Here is a 16,701-nt window from a genome sequence, read left to right as displayed (position 1 = left end):
CACTCAGACTGACCTGTACAAATGTACATCTGTACTCTCAACCAATCATCAGCTCTCAGCACCATAGCACAGACCTATCTGTACCATCAGCACCATAGCACAGACCTATCTGTACCCTCAGCTCTCAGCACCATAGCACAGACCTATCTGTACCTTCAGCTCTCAGCACCATAGCACAGACCTATCTGTACCCTCAGCTCTCAGCACCATAGCACAGACCTATCTGTACCCTCAGCTCTCAGCACCATAGCACAGACCTATCTGTACCCTTAGCTCTCAGCACCATAGCACAGACCTATCTGTACCCTTAGTTCTCAGCACCATAGCACAGACCTATCTGTACCCTCAGCTCTCAGCACCATAGCACAGACCTATCTGTACCCTTAATCCACCATCAGCTCTCAGCACCATAGCACAGACCTATCTGTACCCTCAGCTCTCAGCACCATAGCACAGACCTATCTGTACCCTCAGCACCATAGCACAGACCTATCTGTACGCTCAATCCATCATCAACTCTCAGCACCATAGCACAGACCTATCTGTACGCTCAGCTCTGAGCACCACAGCACAGACAGAAAGTGTCTGCAGAAAGAAGCTCCAGTGCTTGGTCCATTCAACTGTGGCACCTATCAAAGAAGCAAGTGGAAATGTCACTATCTATCTTTGTTGCTACCAGCCTAGCTGGCCTGAAATGCCAGTGGTAGATTTGTGTAAAACGATGCACTTTGCATTAAACTGCTCCCTACTGATGATTACATAAACTATAATTCTGGTGTGGGAGGGTGTGGATTGCATTACAAGCCTGGCAGAAAAAGAAAAAAAAAACCCCCACTGAATGTTAATAATGTTCAAGTTGACAAATAATTCAATAGCTGTGCCTGATCTAACATTAAAACAATGAATAGACAATCAAGTCCACAACTATCAGTTAATTCAGCGATAAACTAGCAAACCCACCTGTTTCAGGAAGAGAGCTGAACCAACAGGCACTAACACTGTATATGTTAGGTGAGAAACTTTTGAACGGCTTAGCCCTGAGAAGTTTCCCTTGAAAAACAGACCTTTTTTTTTCAGTCTCACACTTCCAAGGCCTGACTAAGCGCGTTGGGTTACGCTGCTGGTCAGGCATCTGCGGTGTAGCGTATATGGATTTGTCCGAACGCAGTGATGCCTCCTTGAGCTACTGAAACTGAAACTTCCAAAAGTCCCCCTTTGAAGTGAAATAATGAGAGGAGATTGAATACTTACAGTATTAATTGAGAGAGAGAGAGAGGGAGGGAGGGAGGGAGAGAGAGAAGGAGAGAGACAGAGAGAGGAGTGAGAGAGGGAGAGAGAGGGGGGGAGAGAGAGAGGAGAGAGAGGAGAGAGAGAAGGAGAGAGGGGAGTGACAGAGAGACAGTGAGAAGTGACAGAGAAGGAGAGAGAGAGGAGAGAGAGAGAGAGGGATGGAGAGAGGAGAGACACGGAGAGGAGTGACAGAGAGAGAGAGAGAAAGAGAGAGGAGAGAGAGAGAGGGAGGGAGGGAGAGAGAGAGAAGGAGATAGACAGAGAGAGGAATGATCGAGGGAAAGGGGGGGGAGAGAGAGAGAGAGGGAGAGAGAGAGGAGAGAGAGAGGGAGAGAGAGAGGAGTGACAGAGAGGTAGTGAGAAGTGACAGAGAAGGAGAGAGAGAGGAGAGAGAGAGGGAGAGAGAGAGGAGAGACACAGAGAGTGACAGAGAGAGAGAAGTGAGAGAGAAAGAGAGAGGAGAGAGAGAGGGAGGGAGAGAGAGAGAAGGAGAGAGACAGAGAGAGGAGTGAGTGAGGGAGAGAGAGGGGGGGAGAGAGAGGAGAGGGAGAGAGGAGAGAGACAGACAGAGAGAGAGAGAGAAGTGACAGAGAGAGAAGGAGAGAGAGGAGAGGGAGAGAGGAGAGAGACAGACAGAGAGAGAGGAGTGACAGAGAGACAGAGAGAAGTGACAGAGAGAGAAGGAGAGAGAGGAGAGGGAGAGAGGAGAGAGACAGATAGAGAGAGAGAGAGAGGAGTGACAGAGAGGCAGAGAGAAGTGACAGAGAGAGAAGGAGAGAGAGGAGTGAGAGAGAGAAAGGAAAGTGAGAGAGAGAGAGATCACAGAGAGAGAGAGAGAGCACCATTTCAACCTGTGCCGATCAGCCTCGACATCAACAGTATACCATTTTCACTGTCGCTGTCCAAGACAAGAAGGAAGATAATTTGCTTCATTATCCTAATTGCCACCCACCCTGATTGTCTCCCCTCCAGCGAGGAGTGAGTGGAAGGGTGAGGAAAGGGAGGGAGGGACACGGGGAGAGAGAGAGAAATGGGTTGAGAAGGTAGGAGGGGAGGGTGGGGGGGGGGAGAGAAAGGATAATGATACGAAAATGAGACAGTATGAAAAAACAGATACACATAAGCACACGTGGACACACACACACACACACACATTCATACGAGCATGTACACTCATGCATGCACACACTGCCCACATGCCCCCACCCCCACCCCAAACACACACACACACACGCACTTACAATTACAAACACACACACACACTTACACACAAACACACATATACACAAACTGTCACAAACATTGACTTCACACTGAGTCAGTCTGAGAGATCCTTAACAACATGTTCATGTTCACATGATCAGTTTGTGTCTGTGAGTGGATGTGTGTGTGTGTGTGTGTGTGTGTGTGTGTGTGTGTGTGTGTGGCTGTCTCTTTGTCTGTCTGTGTGTCAGTCTGCGTGTGTGCATGCATATGTGTATGGTAGAGTGTGTGAGTGTGCGTGTGTGTGTGTCTGTCTCTTTGTCTGTCAGTCTGTGTGTGTGCATGCATATGTGTATGGTAGAGTGTGTGAGTGTGTGTGTCTGTCTGTCTGTGCATGCATATGTGTATGGTAGAGAGAGAGTGTGTGAGTGTGTGTGAGTGCATGCATATGTGTATGGTAGTGTGTGTGTGTTTGTGTGAGTGTGTATGGGTGTGTGTGTGTGTGTGTGCATATGTGCATGGTAGAGAGAGAGAGAGAGAGAGAGAGAGTTTTAATTTTTCCAATCATATACATATGTGCAGTTTCTGTGATTCAGACACAGACTGCTCTGTCCCCCAAACACTGTTATTCCCAAAACCAGTGTCAGGCTTCAAGCTGTGAGCTGTTTGCTGTGTGCTAATGCAAACCTCCTGGAGATGAAGCTGGTCAACAGCCAGTTGTATGTGTGTGACACTGTGTGTATATGTATTCTTTATTTACCCCTTTTCTTTTTCAGCGCTTTAAGCCCAATGTAGTGTGTGTGTGTGTGTGTGTGTGTGTGTGTTGCGTGTGCGTGCGTCCGTGCATGTGTGTGTGTGTGTGTGTGTGTGTGGCGTGTGTGATTGTGTGTGTGTGAGTGTCTATGTGTGTTGCGTGTGCGTGCGTGTGTGTGCGTGTGTGTGTGTGTGTGTGCATATGCGTGTCACTGTGTGTGTGTGTGACACTGTGCGTATGTGTGTTTTTATTTACCCACTTTTGTTCACCGCCTCAAGCCATGTGTGTGTGTGTGTGCATGTGTGTTTTTATTTCTAGTGTTAAGAAACTATATACAGTCGCATTATGATCATCATTATCACTCCATATATGAAAAGTGTCCTTTTCTGCATGGAACCAGTAATTCCGTTGAAGAGGCACTAACAATACGACAACTTTAATGTGTTTAAATAATTTACCTCACAGTAAATCTATTACGTTAAAAGGCTTGATACGTTTGTCTTTGTGTGTTGAACTAAAAAAAACAAAACAAAAAAAACAAACAAACAAACAAAATCAGTTCTGCATATACAAAAGTTGGAAATTAAAATGCTGCAGTGGTCAATAAACATCAACAACACACTCACTCAACACGTAAATACACTTTTTATTCTTGATTATAAATACTGCCAACGATGTTATACACATTCTTAAGATTCACACGCAGGTCTGCGTACACCAAAATAAGTTATGAGTTCACAATCAATCTAGAACCCACTCACATAAACTTACTCCATTTCATGTCTTGCCTTGCAATCAAGAATGCAGCTCAAACCAACCAATCATGAAGTCAGTACAATGCTTATCAATCAGTGGAACACAAACTCAGGAGAATAAAATAATGCCCCCCACTTCATTCTGTGCATGGACATCAACGTCGACAATAATGTTTCATGCTATTTGTTGCAATAAAAAGTAACACAAATGTAACAGAGCATTTTCAACACTTTTTTTTTTTTTAAAAGATCCAATCGTTCACCATTTGCAAGACAATTTACTTTCCCTCCGAAGACTTAAAAATATAAACGTTTTCCTCCACAGATGTTATATATAATGTTTTCATACTCCCAACATATAAAAGGAATGAATGAATCAAGAAATCAATCAATCAATCAGCCAGAATGTAACAAAAATAAAACAATTACGAAGTAAATATAATCCATAACAATCAATGGAGCACAAGCTCTAAATGATAAAAACAATAATAATGAAGAAGATAACACTTTAAGCGTTATCAGTCCGGGCAATTGTCAAGTGAAAAAGACTTCTTATGAAACAAATAATGTTCATTCAGTAAATAAATAAAAATGAGAAAAAACATACACAAATAATAACAAAGATAAATTCAAGAAAGAAAAACAGTGTGAAAAAACAAAAAAAACAACAACAGTGCAGGTTAACAAACAAAATAAAAACTCCGCTCTCTCGAAACATTCCACAAGTTCACTTCTGTCCACTCCAGTGATTCCCACTTCATCCCAACACCAGAAGATGAACATGATTATGCACAGCAGTTCATTAACTCTGTGTATGTGTGTGTGTGTGCGCGCGTGTGTGTGTGTGCGGGGCACGATCGCACCCAACATACACAGCAGTTAGTTAACTCTATGTATGTGTGTGTGCGTGTGCGTGTGTGTGTGCGTTTGTCAGTACAACAAACAGTTAATCTGACAATACATGGTTTCAGTCAGTGTGCGTTTGCGGGGCACAATCGCACCCAACATACACAGCAGTTAGTTAACTCTGTGTGTGTGTGTGTGTGTGCGTGTGTGTGTATGTGTGTGCGTGTGCGTGTGTGTGTGCGTGTGTGGGGCACGATCGCACCCAACATACACAGCAGTTAGTTAACTCTGTGTGTGTGTGTGTGTGTGTGTGTGTGTGTGTGTGCAGGTGCTGGGGAGGGGGTGACATGCGGGGGCGGGGGAGGGGGGGGGAGTGTCTCACAGTTTGGACTGTCCAGACTGTTTGGCAGCGTTCAGCAGCTCCCCCAGTTTCTGCGCCAACATGATGTTGCCAGCCAGCTTCAGCTTACCCTGCATGAACGCCTGCCACAGGGAACAGTGCAACAAGTCAGTCATCGTGATGGTGATAACATCAGTCACTGTGCAACCACTCAGTCATCGTGATGGTGATAACAACAGTCACTGTGAAATCAGTCAGTCATCGTGATGGTGATAACATCAGTCACTGTGAAATCAGTCAGTCATCGTGATGGTGATAACATCAGTCACTGTGCAACCACTCAGTCATCGTGATGGTGATAACAACAGTCACTATGAAATCAGTCAGTCATCGTGATGGTGATAACAACAGTCACTGTGAAATCAGTCAGTCATCGTGATGGTGATAACAACAGTCACTGTGAAATCAGTCATCGTGATGGTGATAACAACAGTCACTGTGAAATCAGTCAGTCATCGTGATGGTGATAACAACAGTCACTGTGAAATCAGTCAGTCATCGTGATGGTGATAACAACAGTCACTGTGAAATCAGTCAGTCATCGTGATGGTGATAACAACAGTCACTGTGAAATCAGTCATCGTGATGGTGATAACAACAGTCACTATGAAATCAGTCAGTCATCGTGATGGTGATAACAACAGTCACTGTGAAATCAGTCATCGTGATGGTGATAACAACAGTCACTGTGAAATCAGTCAGGCATCACAGAGAAAACAACAGTCACTGTGAAATCAGTCATCATGACACATAAACACACACACACACACACACACACACACATACTCACACACACACACACACACACCACACGTTACACACTAAATCAACACACACTCACACTTACACCACAACACACTACCGACACACAACCTCACAGAACACCCCAGTTCACCCCCCTACTGCTGAGCGGCGTGTTCCAGAGTGCAGACATGATGACATCATCCAACAGTCAGGTGCAGTCGCTTCATGATGGTTCCCATGGTACACGCCCCTGCCCTTACCTTCAGGTCACGGCTGGGTGAAACAACCAACGTCACGAGTGATTCCATGGTCACCCCCCTCACCCTTCCTTCAGGTCCGCTGTAACACACACAGTCCGAGTGCTTGCTTGGAAACCCTGCAGCTTCCACTCGTGCACGGCTGTAACACATCACACACATCACGGTAGAGTGGTTCCCTTGGTACACCCCCCCTTCCCTCAGGTCCAGCTGGTATACACAACAGTCACAGAGTGATCTATGTACACCACCACCTTCTTCGGTCACAGTGTAACCACACAGAGTGTCCTGGAACACCCCTCCATGCCCTTCCTTCAGGTCATGCTGTAACAACACACGTGTAACACAGTCAGAGTGCTTCCTTGGTAACAACCCCCTGGCAACCCTTCCTCAGGTCACAGCTGTAACGACACCACACATCACACAGTCAAGTCGTTTCACTTGTACAAGCAACCCACCCCTGCCCTTCCCTTCAGGTCCACGGCTGTAAAACCACACATCACGTGATCAGAGTCGTTCCCTTGGAACATACCCCCTCATTCTGCCTCTGCAATGTTTGACAAACGGACATGGTAACTCTTGATATTGTGAAGATGACATGGGATGACAGCAGAAAATTTTTGTTGGTATTATCCTCGGCACACAAAAAACAACAATCCTGCAAATACAAAGTACAGGAGAAAAAGTCACTGAAAAGCTCAGTCATTACAAGAAAACAAAACAAAAACAGTAAGAAAAATTCTAGTCAGTCATCACAGAGAAAACAGTCACTGTGAAATCAGTCAGGCATCACAGAGAAAACAACAGTCACTGTGAAATCAGTCAGTCATCACAGAGAAAACAACAATCACTGTGAAATCAGTCAGTCATCACAGAGAAAACAGTCACTGTGAAATCAGTCAGGCATCACAGAGAAAACAACAATCACTGTGAAATCAGTCAGTCATCACAGAGAAAACAGTCACTGTGAAATCAGTCAGGCATCACAGAGAAAACAACAGTCACAGTGAAATCAGTCAGGCATCACAGAGAAAACAACAGTCACTGTGAAATCAGTCAGTCATCACAGAGAAAACAACAGTCACTGTGAAATCAGTCAGGCTTCACAGAGAAAACAACAGTCACTGTGAAATCAGTCAGGCATCACAGAGAAAACAACAGTCACTGTGAAATCAGTCAGTCACCACAGAGAAAACAACAGTCACTGTGAAATCAGTCAGTCATCACAGAGAGAACAACAGTCACAGTGAAATCAGTCAGGCATCACAGAGAAAACAACAGTCACAGTGAAATCAGTCAGGCATCACAGAGAAAACAACAGTCACTGTGAAATCAGTCAGTCATCACAGAGAAAACAACAGTCACTGTGAAATCAGTCAGTCACCACAGAGAAAACAACAGTCACTGTGAAATCAGTCATCATGATGGAGAGAACAACAGTCACTGTGAAATCAGTCATCATGACGGAGAAAACAACAGTCACTGTGAAATCAGTCAGGCATCACAGAGAAAACAACAGTCACTGTGAAATCAGTCAGTCACCACAGAGAAAACAACAGTCACTGTGAAATCAGTCATCATGACGGAGAGAACAACAGTCACTGTGAAATCAGTCAGGCATCACAGAGAAAACAACAGTCACTGTCAAATCAGTCAGGCATCACAGAGAAAACAACAGTCACTGTGAAATCAGTCAGGCATCACAGAGAAAACAACAGTCACTGTGCAATCAGTCAGTCATCACAGAGAAAACAACAATCACTGTCAAATCAGTCATCGTGACGGAGAAAACAAGTCACTGTGAAATCAGTCATCATGACGGAGAAAACAACAGTCACTGTCAAATCAGTCAGCATCACAGAGAAAACAACAGTCACTGTGAAATCAGTCAGGCATCACAGAGAAAACAACAGTCACTGTCAAATCAATCATCATGATGGAAAAAACAACAGTCACAGTGAAATCAGTCATCATGACACATAAACACACACACACACACACACACACACAAACACACACACTCACTCACACACACACACACTTACACACACACACACTCACTCACACACACACACACTTACACACACACACACACACTCACACACACTCACACTTACACACACACACACACTCACACACACACACCCCAGTTCCAGCCCCCTCCCTACCTGCTGAGCGGCCAGTTTTCCAGAGTGCAGAGCCATGAAGACATCATCCGACACAGTCAGTGTGCAGTCCGCTTTCCCACTGAGTGGTTCCCCTTGGTACACGCCCCCTGCCCCCTTACCCTTCAGGTCCACGGCTGTAACACACCACACATCACACAGAGTGCTTCCCCTTGGTACATCCTCCCCCCCCCCCCCCCCCCCTGCCCCCTTCCCCTTCAGGTCCACGGCTGTAACACACCACACAGTCACACAGAGTGCTTCCCCTTGGTACACCCCCCCCCCTTCCCCTTCAGGTCCACAGCTGTAACACACCACACAGAGTGCTTCCCCTTGGTACACCCCCCCCCCCCCACCTGCCCCCTTCCCCTTCAGGTCCACAGCTGTAACACACCACACATCACACAGTCAGAGTGCTTCCCCTTGGTACACCCCCCCCTGCCCCCTTCCCCTTCAGGTCCACAGCTGTAACACACCACACATCACACAGTCAGAGTGCTTTCCCTTGGTACGCATCCCCCGACCCCCCAGCCCACCTCCCGTCCCCTGCACCCTTCCCCTTCAGGTCCACGGCTGTAACACACCACACATCACACGGTCAGAGTGGTTCCCCTTGGTACATCCCCCCCCCCCCCCTTCTGCCTCTGCACTGTGTGACAAATGGGTCATGGTAACCTCTTTGATATTGTCTGAAGAGCATGAAATGGGTGAGCATGCTAGAAATTTTTGTTGGTTATTATCCTCCGCAACCAAAAACCGACCCGCAAATAAAAAAGTACAGGACAAAATAATGTCCAGCACTGAAGAAGCTAAAGTAATTGAAAAAAAAAAAAAAAAAAAACAAGCTAAAAGGAAAAGATTTCTTTGTACAGATCTCAGAACTCTTGTTACTGCTCTGTCTGGCAAAGTGTTGTGACAGATTAAAATAATGGACTTATCTCGCCTGGATTTGGCTTCATGAGAAGCACCACACAGAACACACCACCATAGTCTCCTAGACTTGTTTCAGAAGTTGTGTAAATAACTGTGCCCACTACAAACGAAGGATGCATGCTGAACAGACTTCTCCCTGTGCTATGACCTAAAGGAACCACAGATAACCATCCCCTCAATACCACGGTGCCACACACACACAACCCACACACAAAGAGGGGAGAGCACTCACTCCACTTGCTGGCAGAGTTGCCGTCCTTGGTGATGTTCCAGAGGAAGACGGCGTTGACCTTGGCGGGAAGGTCGGGTCGTTTCTTGACCTCTGCAGCCATCTGCTGGAAGACGGCCGTGCTCTGCAGCTGACCTCCCCCTGACGACTGACGGACACAGCCACAGATCATCAGCATCAAATCAGCAGCCGTTTGTTGTTTATTGTTGCTTAGAGTCCAGCCGACCGCACAGGGCCATATCAGGACTGTCAAACCATACAAACGCTCAACCGTGTCAACACAAAACTGTCACATCTAGACACACACACACACACACACACACACACACACACACACACAAATACATACACACACACACACACGCACACGCACACGCACACACAAACACACACACACACAAAACCTAGACAAACCCACAAAACACAGTTCATGACACTTTATCCTAACCATTTACCTCCTTAGGGCAAAAAAGACTAGGCCATGCTGAGGACATCAGCCCTTCCAAATAATTTATCATCCCCAGATTATAAAAAAAAAAAATCATAAAAGAGGATAAAAAATACTTCAAGGCCAAACAAAAAAATACATACAAAAGGCCATTTAGGCACACACACAAAAAAACAAAAAAAAAACCACTGCAAAATGGACAGCTAGTGCCCATTCCAGTGTTTACATCTCACTACCGAGTTGCCAGAGCAAAACAGCACAGACAGTACATCACAGACTGTGGAAAAGAGAAAAAAAAAAAGTGTCAAAGTTTGCTGGAAAAAAAGAAAGGACTAGGAAGGCAGAAAAAGGAGACAACAAGGAAGGAAGAAAAAAAAAAAGGCAGAAATAAAGACAGCGATAGAAAAGAGGAAATTTCTAGCACAGAATTTCCTAGGCGGGGGATGCTAGGGTTTTAGATTTTCCCCCTCCCCTGATATCCACGGTCAACAGACTGCAGACCCTGCTAGTGCCTGAACCCCATGAGTATAGTCATGCAGAAGATGAAATGTACACGTTACAAAATCACAAAATACATGTTAGTTTCCGGTGGAGTGTGGAAACACGAACATACCCAGCATGCACAGCCCTAAAAATGGAGTAAAGCTGTTTATGGAAAGGATATCAGTCATGCACATATAAAGGCCCGCTTGTGTCTGTACCAGTCAGCACAGTAGCTGAAACCCAGAAATGCAAAAAGAAAGAGAAAAAAAATGCTGCTTCCGCCATTCATGTAAAAGATCCAGTAATCCATGTCAGCATTCAGGTGGTCATGGAAACAAGAACATACTCGGCATGCACACCCACAAAACATGGAATATAGCTGCCTACATGGCAGGGTAAATAAATAAAACTGTCATACACCTAAAATGTTACATGTCTGTGTGAGGGTGTGTGTGTGCATGCATGACTGAAACCTGACTGAATGACACAGGAAACAAATGATAAGCGCCAAATGGCAGCCATGTGTCGGCTCTACCCAGATAGGCGGCCTGTTGTGCAAACGACTCTGTGTTTGAAAAGCGCTTAGAGCTTGGCCTCTGACTGAGGATAGGTGCTATGTAACTATCGGTATCCATCCATCCATCCATCCATTCACAGAGCAAGGACAGTGATCAGTGAGCAGGTGTGTGGGTGTGTAATCACCTGGCTTTCAGCAGGGGAGGTGTCTTCTCGCAGATCCACGTAGGCCCCTGTGATGCACACATTTCCGTTCTCCACCACCTGAAAGTGACATTGGCACATAAACCAACAATGTTTGCATATAGTTATCAAAACCAACCAGCAACGTTGGCACATAGTAATAGAAACCAACCGACTGTTTGCACACAGTTATAGAAACCAACCAACCATGTTATAGAAACCAACCAACCATGTTTGCACATAGTTCTAGAAACCAACCAACCATGTTTACATGTAGTTATAGAAACCAACCAATATCATTGGCACATAGTTCTAGAAACCAACCAACCATGTTTACATGTAGTTATAGACACCAACTGATATCGTTGGCACATAGTTATAGAAACCAACCAACCATGTTTGCACACAGTTATAGAAACCAGTCAAGTCAATCACGAGCGTGCTAAATCCAACATGCTCAGGAGTCATGATGGCTGCCAGAAAAACAGGAAGCTAGTCAGGGATACAGAGGGGAGGTAACCTACTTCCGGGAGGTCATCGGCCATAGCTACTGGATACTGGAAAGGAATGGGACTCCCTGCCAGAGTCTGCTACTAGTGGGTCACAGTAAATTATGTGCATTCAAAAGCTCTTATTCACTTTTATCATGACTATCGTCATCATTATTCACATTGTTTTTAGCAGCATTGTCGTCGTCATCCTCACTACAGTAACAAACAGAAGCGGAAGCAGTAGGATTCAGAAAGAAAAAAACACGAGAGAAGCTGGTCACTCTGAACCTTGGTCCTGAAGAAAACACGGCTTCCGTCTTTCCACATGTCTGTCTGCAGGGTCTGTCCTGGCAGCACCGGCTTGGAGAATCGAACCTGTACACCAAAAAAAAAACAACATGTCAATGTCTTTACCACGACACTAAAATGTATGACCTATGTACATAATCACAAGTTTCTGCAGTACTGGCTTGGAGAATCGAACCTGTACACCAAAAAAAAACAAGAGAGGCAAGGCCTTCAAGACTCACTTGTGATAAATTAAGTCCCCTAGTATTAATTACAGAGTAATTTCCCTTTTTTACTATCTACACCAAAACGTTTGCAAAATAAATAAAAATTCCATGCTTAGCAAAAGAAGTTCCTGTTTGAACAAAAAATGATAATAATGACTCCTCTTGTTGTTGTGTCAGAATAAGAGGTCAAAGTGCCAAGTTTAGAGAATACAAAAAATATAAATATAACAGTAAATGCAGTTTGCATATAATTAGGCTTCTTTTTTATTTTTTTGTGCCCATCCCAGAGGTGCAATATTGTTTTAAACAAGATGACTGGAAAGAACTGAATTTTTCCTATTTTTATGCCAAATTTGGTGTCAACTGACAAAGTATTTGCAGAGAAAATGTCAATGTTAAAGTTTACCACGGACACACACACACACACACACACACACACAGACAACCGAACACCGGGTTAAAACATAGACTCACTTTTGTTTACACAAGTGAGTCAAAAAACAAAACAAAAAACCATGTCAATGTCTTTACCACGACACTAAAATGTATGACCTATGTACATAATCACAAGTTTCTGCAGTACTGGCTTGGAGAATCGAACCTGTGCACGAGAAAATCACTCTGATGTCTCTACCACAGCACTGAAATGTATGGACCATGTTCATAGTCACAGGTTTTGCAGTAACAATAATGATAATAATAATAGATAATACTTATATGGAGCAAACTCCCCATGAAATGGGCTCTAAGCACCTCACATGAAACAACACATATACACTAGTGCATAATAACATACCTCTGCACATGAAAAATCAACAACACACACATATATATATATACATATATACATACACATACACACACACACACACACACATATATATATATATATATATATATATATATATATATATACATATATACATACACACACACACACACACACACACGGCCAATACTACAAACTGCAGATATGAACAATCACACACACACACACACACACACACACACACACACAAGACAAAAAAAATGGAGTCAAGGAAAACCCCAATATAAGGGGCAAGGGCAGGAATCCTCAGAAAACTATGGACAAAAACCCTCATCATAAAATAAGATAATAATTCAATACCAAAAGAAAGAAATACAAAATGCCACCAAAGAGAGAAAGACAAACAAGAGTGATGGTGGTGACAACAGAAAAAAAACCCTCTTCATCTTCACAGCCTTGAACTTGAATAAATATGAATTCAAAACAAAACTGAACAAGAGAGGCAAGGCCTTCAAGACTCACTTGTGATAAATTAAGTCCCCTAGCATTAATTACAGAGTAATTTCCCTTTTTTTACTATCTGCACCAAAACGTTTGCAAAATAAATAAAAATTCCATGCTTAGCAAAAGAAGTTCCTGTTTGAACAAAAAATGATAATAATGACTCCTCTTGTTGTTGTGTCAGAAGAAGAGGTCAAAGTGCCAAGTTTAGAGAATACAAAAAATATAAATATAACAGTAAATGCAGTTTGCATATAATTAGGCTTTTTAAAAAAAAATGTTTGTGCCCATCTCAGAGGTGCAATATTGTTTTAAACAAGATGACTGGAAAGAACTGAATTTTTCCACTTTGTTTACACAAGTCAGACAAAAAAGAGGAAAGACAAAGTGACAAGAGGGGGGTGACAAACGGAAACCCCACTTCACCTTGACAGCCTTGAACTTGGTCATGTCATTGTTGGCGTACGTCTTCATCACGTGACGGACGGCAAAGCCAAAGGAGGACAGACCGTGCAGAATGGGCTGAGCAAACCCTGAAAAAAACACCACACCATGCACTGACAAGTAAGGACGCAAACCAAATTCCTACCGTACTTGTGTTTGTATAAATGATTCTCTATTTACAGTTGTTTTTCTATGCACTATCCCCCTAAATCAGACTAAAACACACAGTGCAGTGATGGCCTAGAGGTAACGTGTCTGCCTAGGAAGTGAGAGAATCATGGCTCAGCCGCCGATATTTTCTCCCCCTCCACTGGACCTTGAGTGGTGGTCTGGACGCTAGTCATTCGGATGAGACGATAAACCGAGGTCCCGTGTGCAGCATGCACTTAGCGCACATAAAAAAAATCCACAGCAACAAAAGGGTTGTTCCTGGCAAAATTCTGAAGAAAAATCCACTTTGATAGGAAAAACAAATAAAACTGCACGCAGGAAAAAATACCAAAAAATAGGTGGCGCTGTAGTGTAGTGACACACTCTCCCTGGGGAGAGCAACCCAAATTTTACACAGAGAAATCTGTTGTGACAAAAAGAGAAAATACAATACAAAAATACAAATACAAATATTACCTGTGATCCTGGTAATCTTGCTCATTAACTCTTTCCACTTCCCCTGTGGACTTGGCATCAGTATTCTCATACCAATACACTACTCCAATTTCATTTATTCTTGCCTGATACAGGCTGGCGTTCTAAACTGAGCCATTTACGGCTTCCGGAAGCAAGAAAAGAACACATCCAGTATGCACATCCCCCCAAAACAGTGCCTACATGACAGGGGCTGCAGTAAAGGAAAAAGGAGTTCTCTCTCTCTCTTTAACTTTCCCTCTACCTGTGTGTCTTTCTCATTGTCTCTCAGTCTCTGTCTGACGCAGTCTCTCTCTCTCTCTCCCAATCAAAGCCACATATCAAACACCCCCCCCCCCCCCTCATCAAAGAGAACACCCACCCCCCATGGCAGCAAAGCTGGGGTCAATGTGCAGGGGATTCCTATCTCCTGACAGACGATACAGCGCCGCCTGAAACACACACAGATACATATATATATGATAGTCAGTCGTGTCCGACTATCACCATCAGAACAGCAGAGGAGGCAACTGCTGTCCTGACTATTTGGGCTAGAATTTGATTGTAGTGGAGAGTGCCTTGCCAAAGTTACATCCCCACTCTCTCGGCCAAGAGGGTTTTAGGACCGGCGTAAACACATAGTCACCAGTTAACCATTATACTGCTACCACCATTTACGTCATAACATGCACATGGACAGTACAGCGCTGCCTGAAACAGTCACAAGTTCATCACTTAAACAATAGTAGTAGCAGCAACAACAGCAGCAGCAGTAGTAGAAGCAACAACAGCAGTAGCAGCAGCAGCAACAGCAGCAGTGGTAGTAGCAACAACAGCAGCAGCAGTAGCAACAGCAGTAGCAGTAACAGCAGTCATAGCTGCAGTCTGCAGTTGCAGCAGTAGTAGCAATAGCAGTAGCAACAGCAGCAGCAGCAGCAGTAACAGCAACAGTAGTAGTAACAGCAGCAGCAGCAGTAGCAGCAGTAGCAGTAACAGCAGCAGTAGCAGCAGTCATAGCAGCAACAACAGCAGCACCAGTAGCAGCAGTCGTAGCAGTCATAGCAGAAATAGCAGCAGTAATAAAGAAGCTCAGTTTGTGCCCCACCTGATCGACGGAGGTCTTCTCCGACACGGAGGCATCAGGGGTCCTGGAGGGGGGGTCTTGGGGCAGTTTGGCGTGAGGGGAGGTGCGGGGCCCCCCAAACTTGCCGGACCCCACCACAAAGGTCCCCAGCTGGTTGAAGGCCACGGGGTCGCCCTGCTCGTCCACTGTCTCCACTGGAAACGACAGTGTGTGGGGTGTGCTGTCTGTCACTGGTGTGCACCTTTTGTGGGTGTGTGTGTGTGGGGGGGGGGGCGGGGTGTGTGTGTGTGTGAGCATTTCTCTCTCCCTTTATCTCTCTATGGGTTGTGTGTGTGTGTGTGTGTGTGTGTGCTGGAGGGGTGGGGGGTGTATGCATGTGTGTGTGTAGGGGAGAGATTGTGGTGTGTGTGTGTGCATATGTGCATGTGTGTGTGTGTGTGTGTGTGTGTATGTGTGTGTGTGTGTGTGTGTGTGTGTGTGTGTGTGTGTATAGGGGAGAAATTGTGGTGTGTGTGTGTATGTGCATGTGTGCATATGTGTGTGTGTAGGGGAGAAATTGTGGTGTGTGTGTGCATATGTGCATGTGTGTGCATGCGTGTGTGTGTGTATGTGTGTGTCTGTGTAGGGGAGACATTATGGTGTGTGTGTGTGTGTATGTGCATGTGTGTGTGTGTGTGTGTGTAGGAGAGAAATAGGGGAGAGACTGTGGTGTGTATGTGTGCATGTGTGTGTGTGTGTGTGTGTGTGTGTGTGTAGGGGAGAAATTGTGGTGTGTGTGTGTGCATGTGTGTATGTGTGTGTGTGTTGTGTCTCCACTGTCAACATGGGGATACAGACACAGTGTAGGAATTGCGTTATCAGTGTAACTGTGGTGGTCATTCTGTGTTGGAATAATTGGTGTGTGTGTGTGTGTGTGTGTGTGTGTGTGTGTGTATGTGTGTGTTTGTGTCTGTCTGTCTGTGTCTGTGTGTGTTTTTTTTGTTATTGCTCTGTCTTTGACCCTAATGTCAGGGTCAACTTTTCTTCAATACTGGAACTGAATGAATATAGAATAAAGTTTTTATTTG

The 16,701-nt window shown here is 44.7% G+C and overlaps 1 protein-coding gene across 2 annotated transcripts in view; it reads right to left on the bottom strand.

The window, feature by feature from the left end:
- Nucleotides 1-3,716: 3,716 nt before the first annotated feature.
- The window catches only part of LOC143297441 (peroxisomal multifunctional enzyme type 2-like), a 61,636-nt gene continuing 48,651 nt past the window's right edge, over nucleotides 3,717-16,701 (bottom strand). The window contains exons 15-23 of one of the 2 annotated variants that reach the window (XM_076609811.1): nucleotides 15,656-15,828; nucleotides 14,933-15,002; nucleotides 13,909-14,015; nucleotides 11,986-12,072; nucleotides 11,210-11,287; nucleotides 9,580-9,724; nucleotides 8,771-8,797; nucleotides 8,418-8,524; nucleotides 3,717-5,331 (exon numbers count right to left, since the gene is read on the bottom strand). In XM_076609811.1, coding sequence (XP_076465926.1) covers nucleotides 5,227-5,331; nucleotides 8,418-8,524; nucleotides 8,771-8,797; nucleotides 9,580-9,724; nucleotides 11,210-11,287; nucleotides 11,986-12,072; nucleotides 13,909-14,015; nucleotides 14,933-15,002; nucleotides 15,656-15,828 — 899 coding nt within the window. In that variant the 3' untranslated portion in view covers nucleotides 3,717-5,226. Of the gene's footprint in view, nucleotides 5,332-8,417; nucleotides 8,552-8,770; nucleotides 8,798-9,579; nucleotides 9,725-11,209; nucleotides 11,288-11,985; nucleotides 12,073-13,908; nucleotides 14,016-14,932; nucleotides 15,003-15,655; nucleotides 15,829-16,701 lie in introns of both variants that reach the window. The other variant, XM_076609810.1, reaches the window with a different exon arrangement.

Source organism: Babylonia areolata, chromosome 22 (assembly GCF_041734735.1).
Source record: "Babylonia areolata isolate BAREFJ2019XMU chromosome 22, ASM4173473v1, whole genome shotgun sequence".
NCBI lineage: Eukaryota > Metazoa > Mollusca > Gastropoda > Neogastropoda > Buccinidae > Babylonia > Babylonia areolata.
Note: the sequence above shows the minus strand (reverse complement) of the source record. Positions and strands in the feature narration are given on the sequence as shown.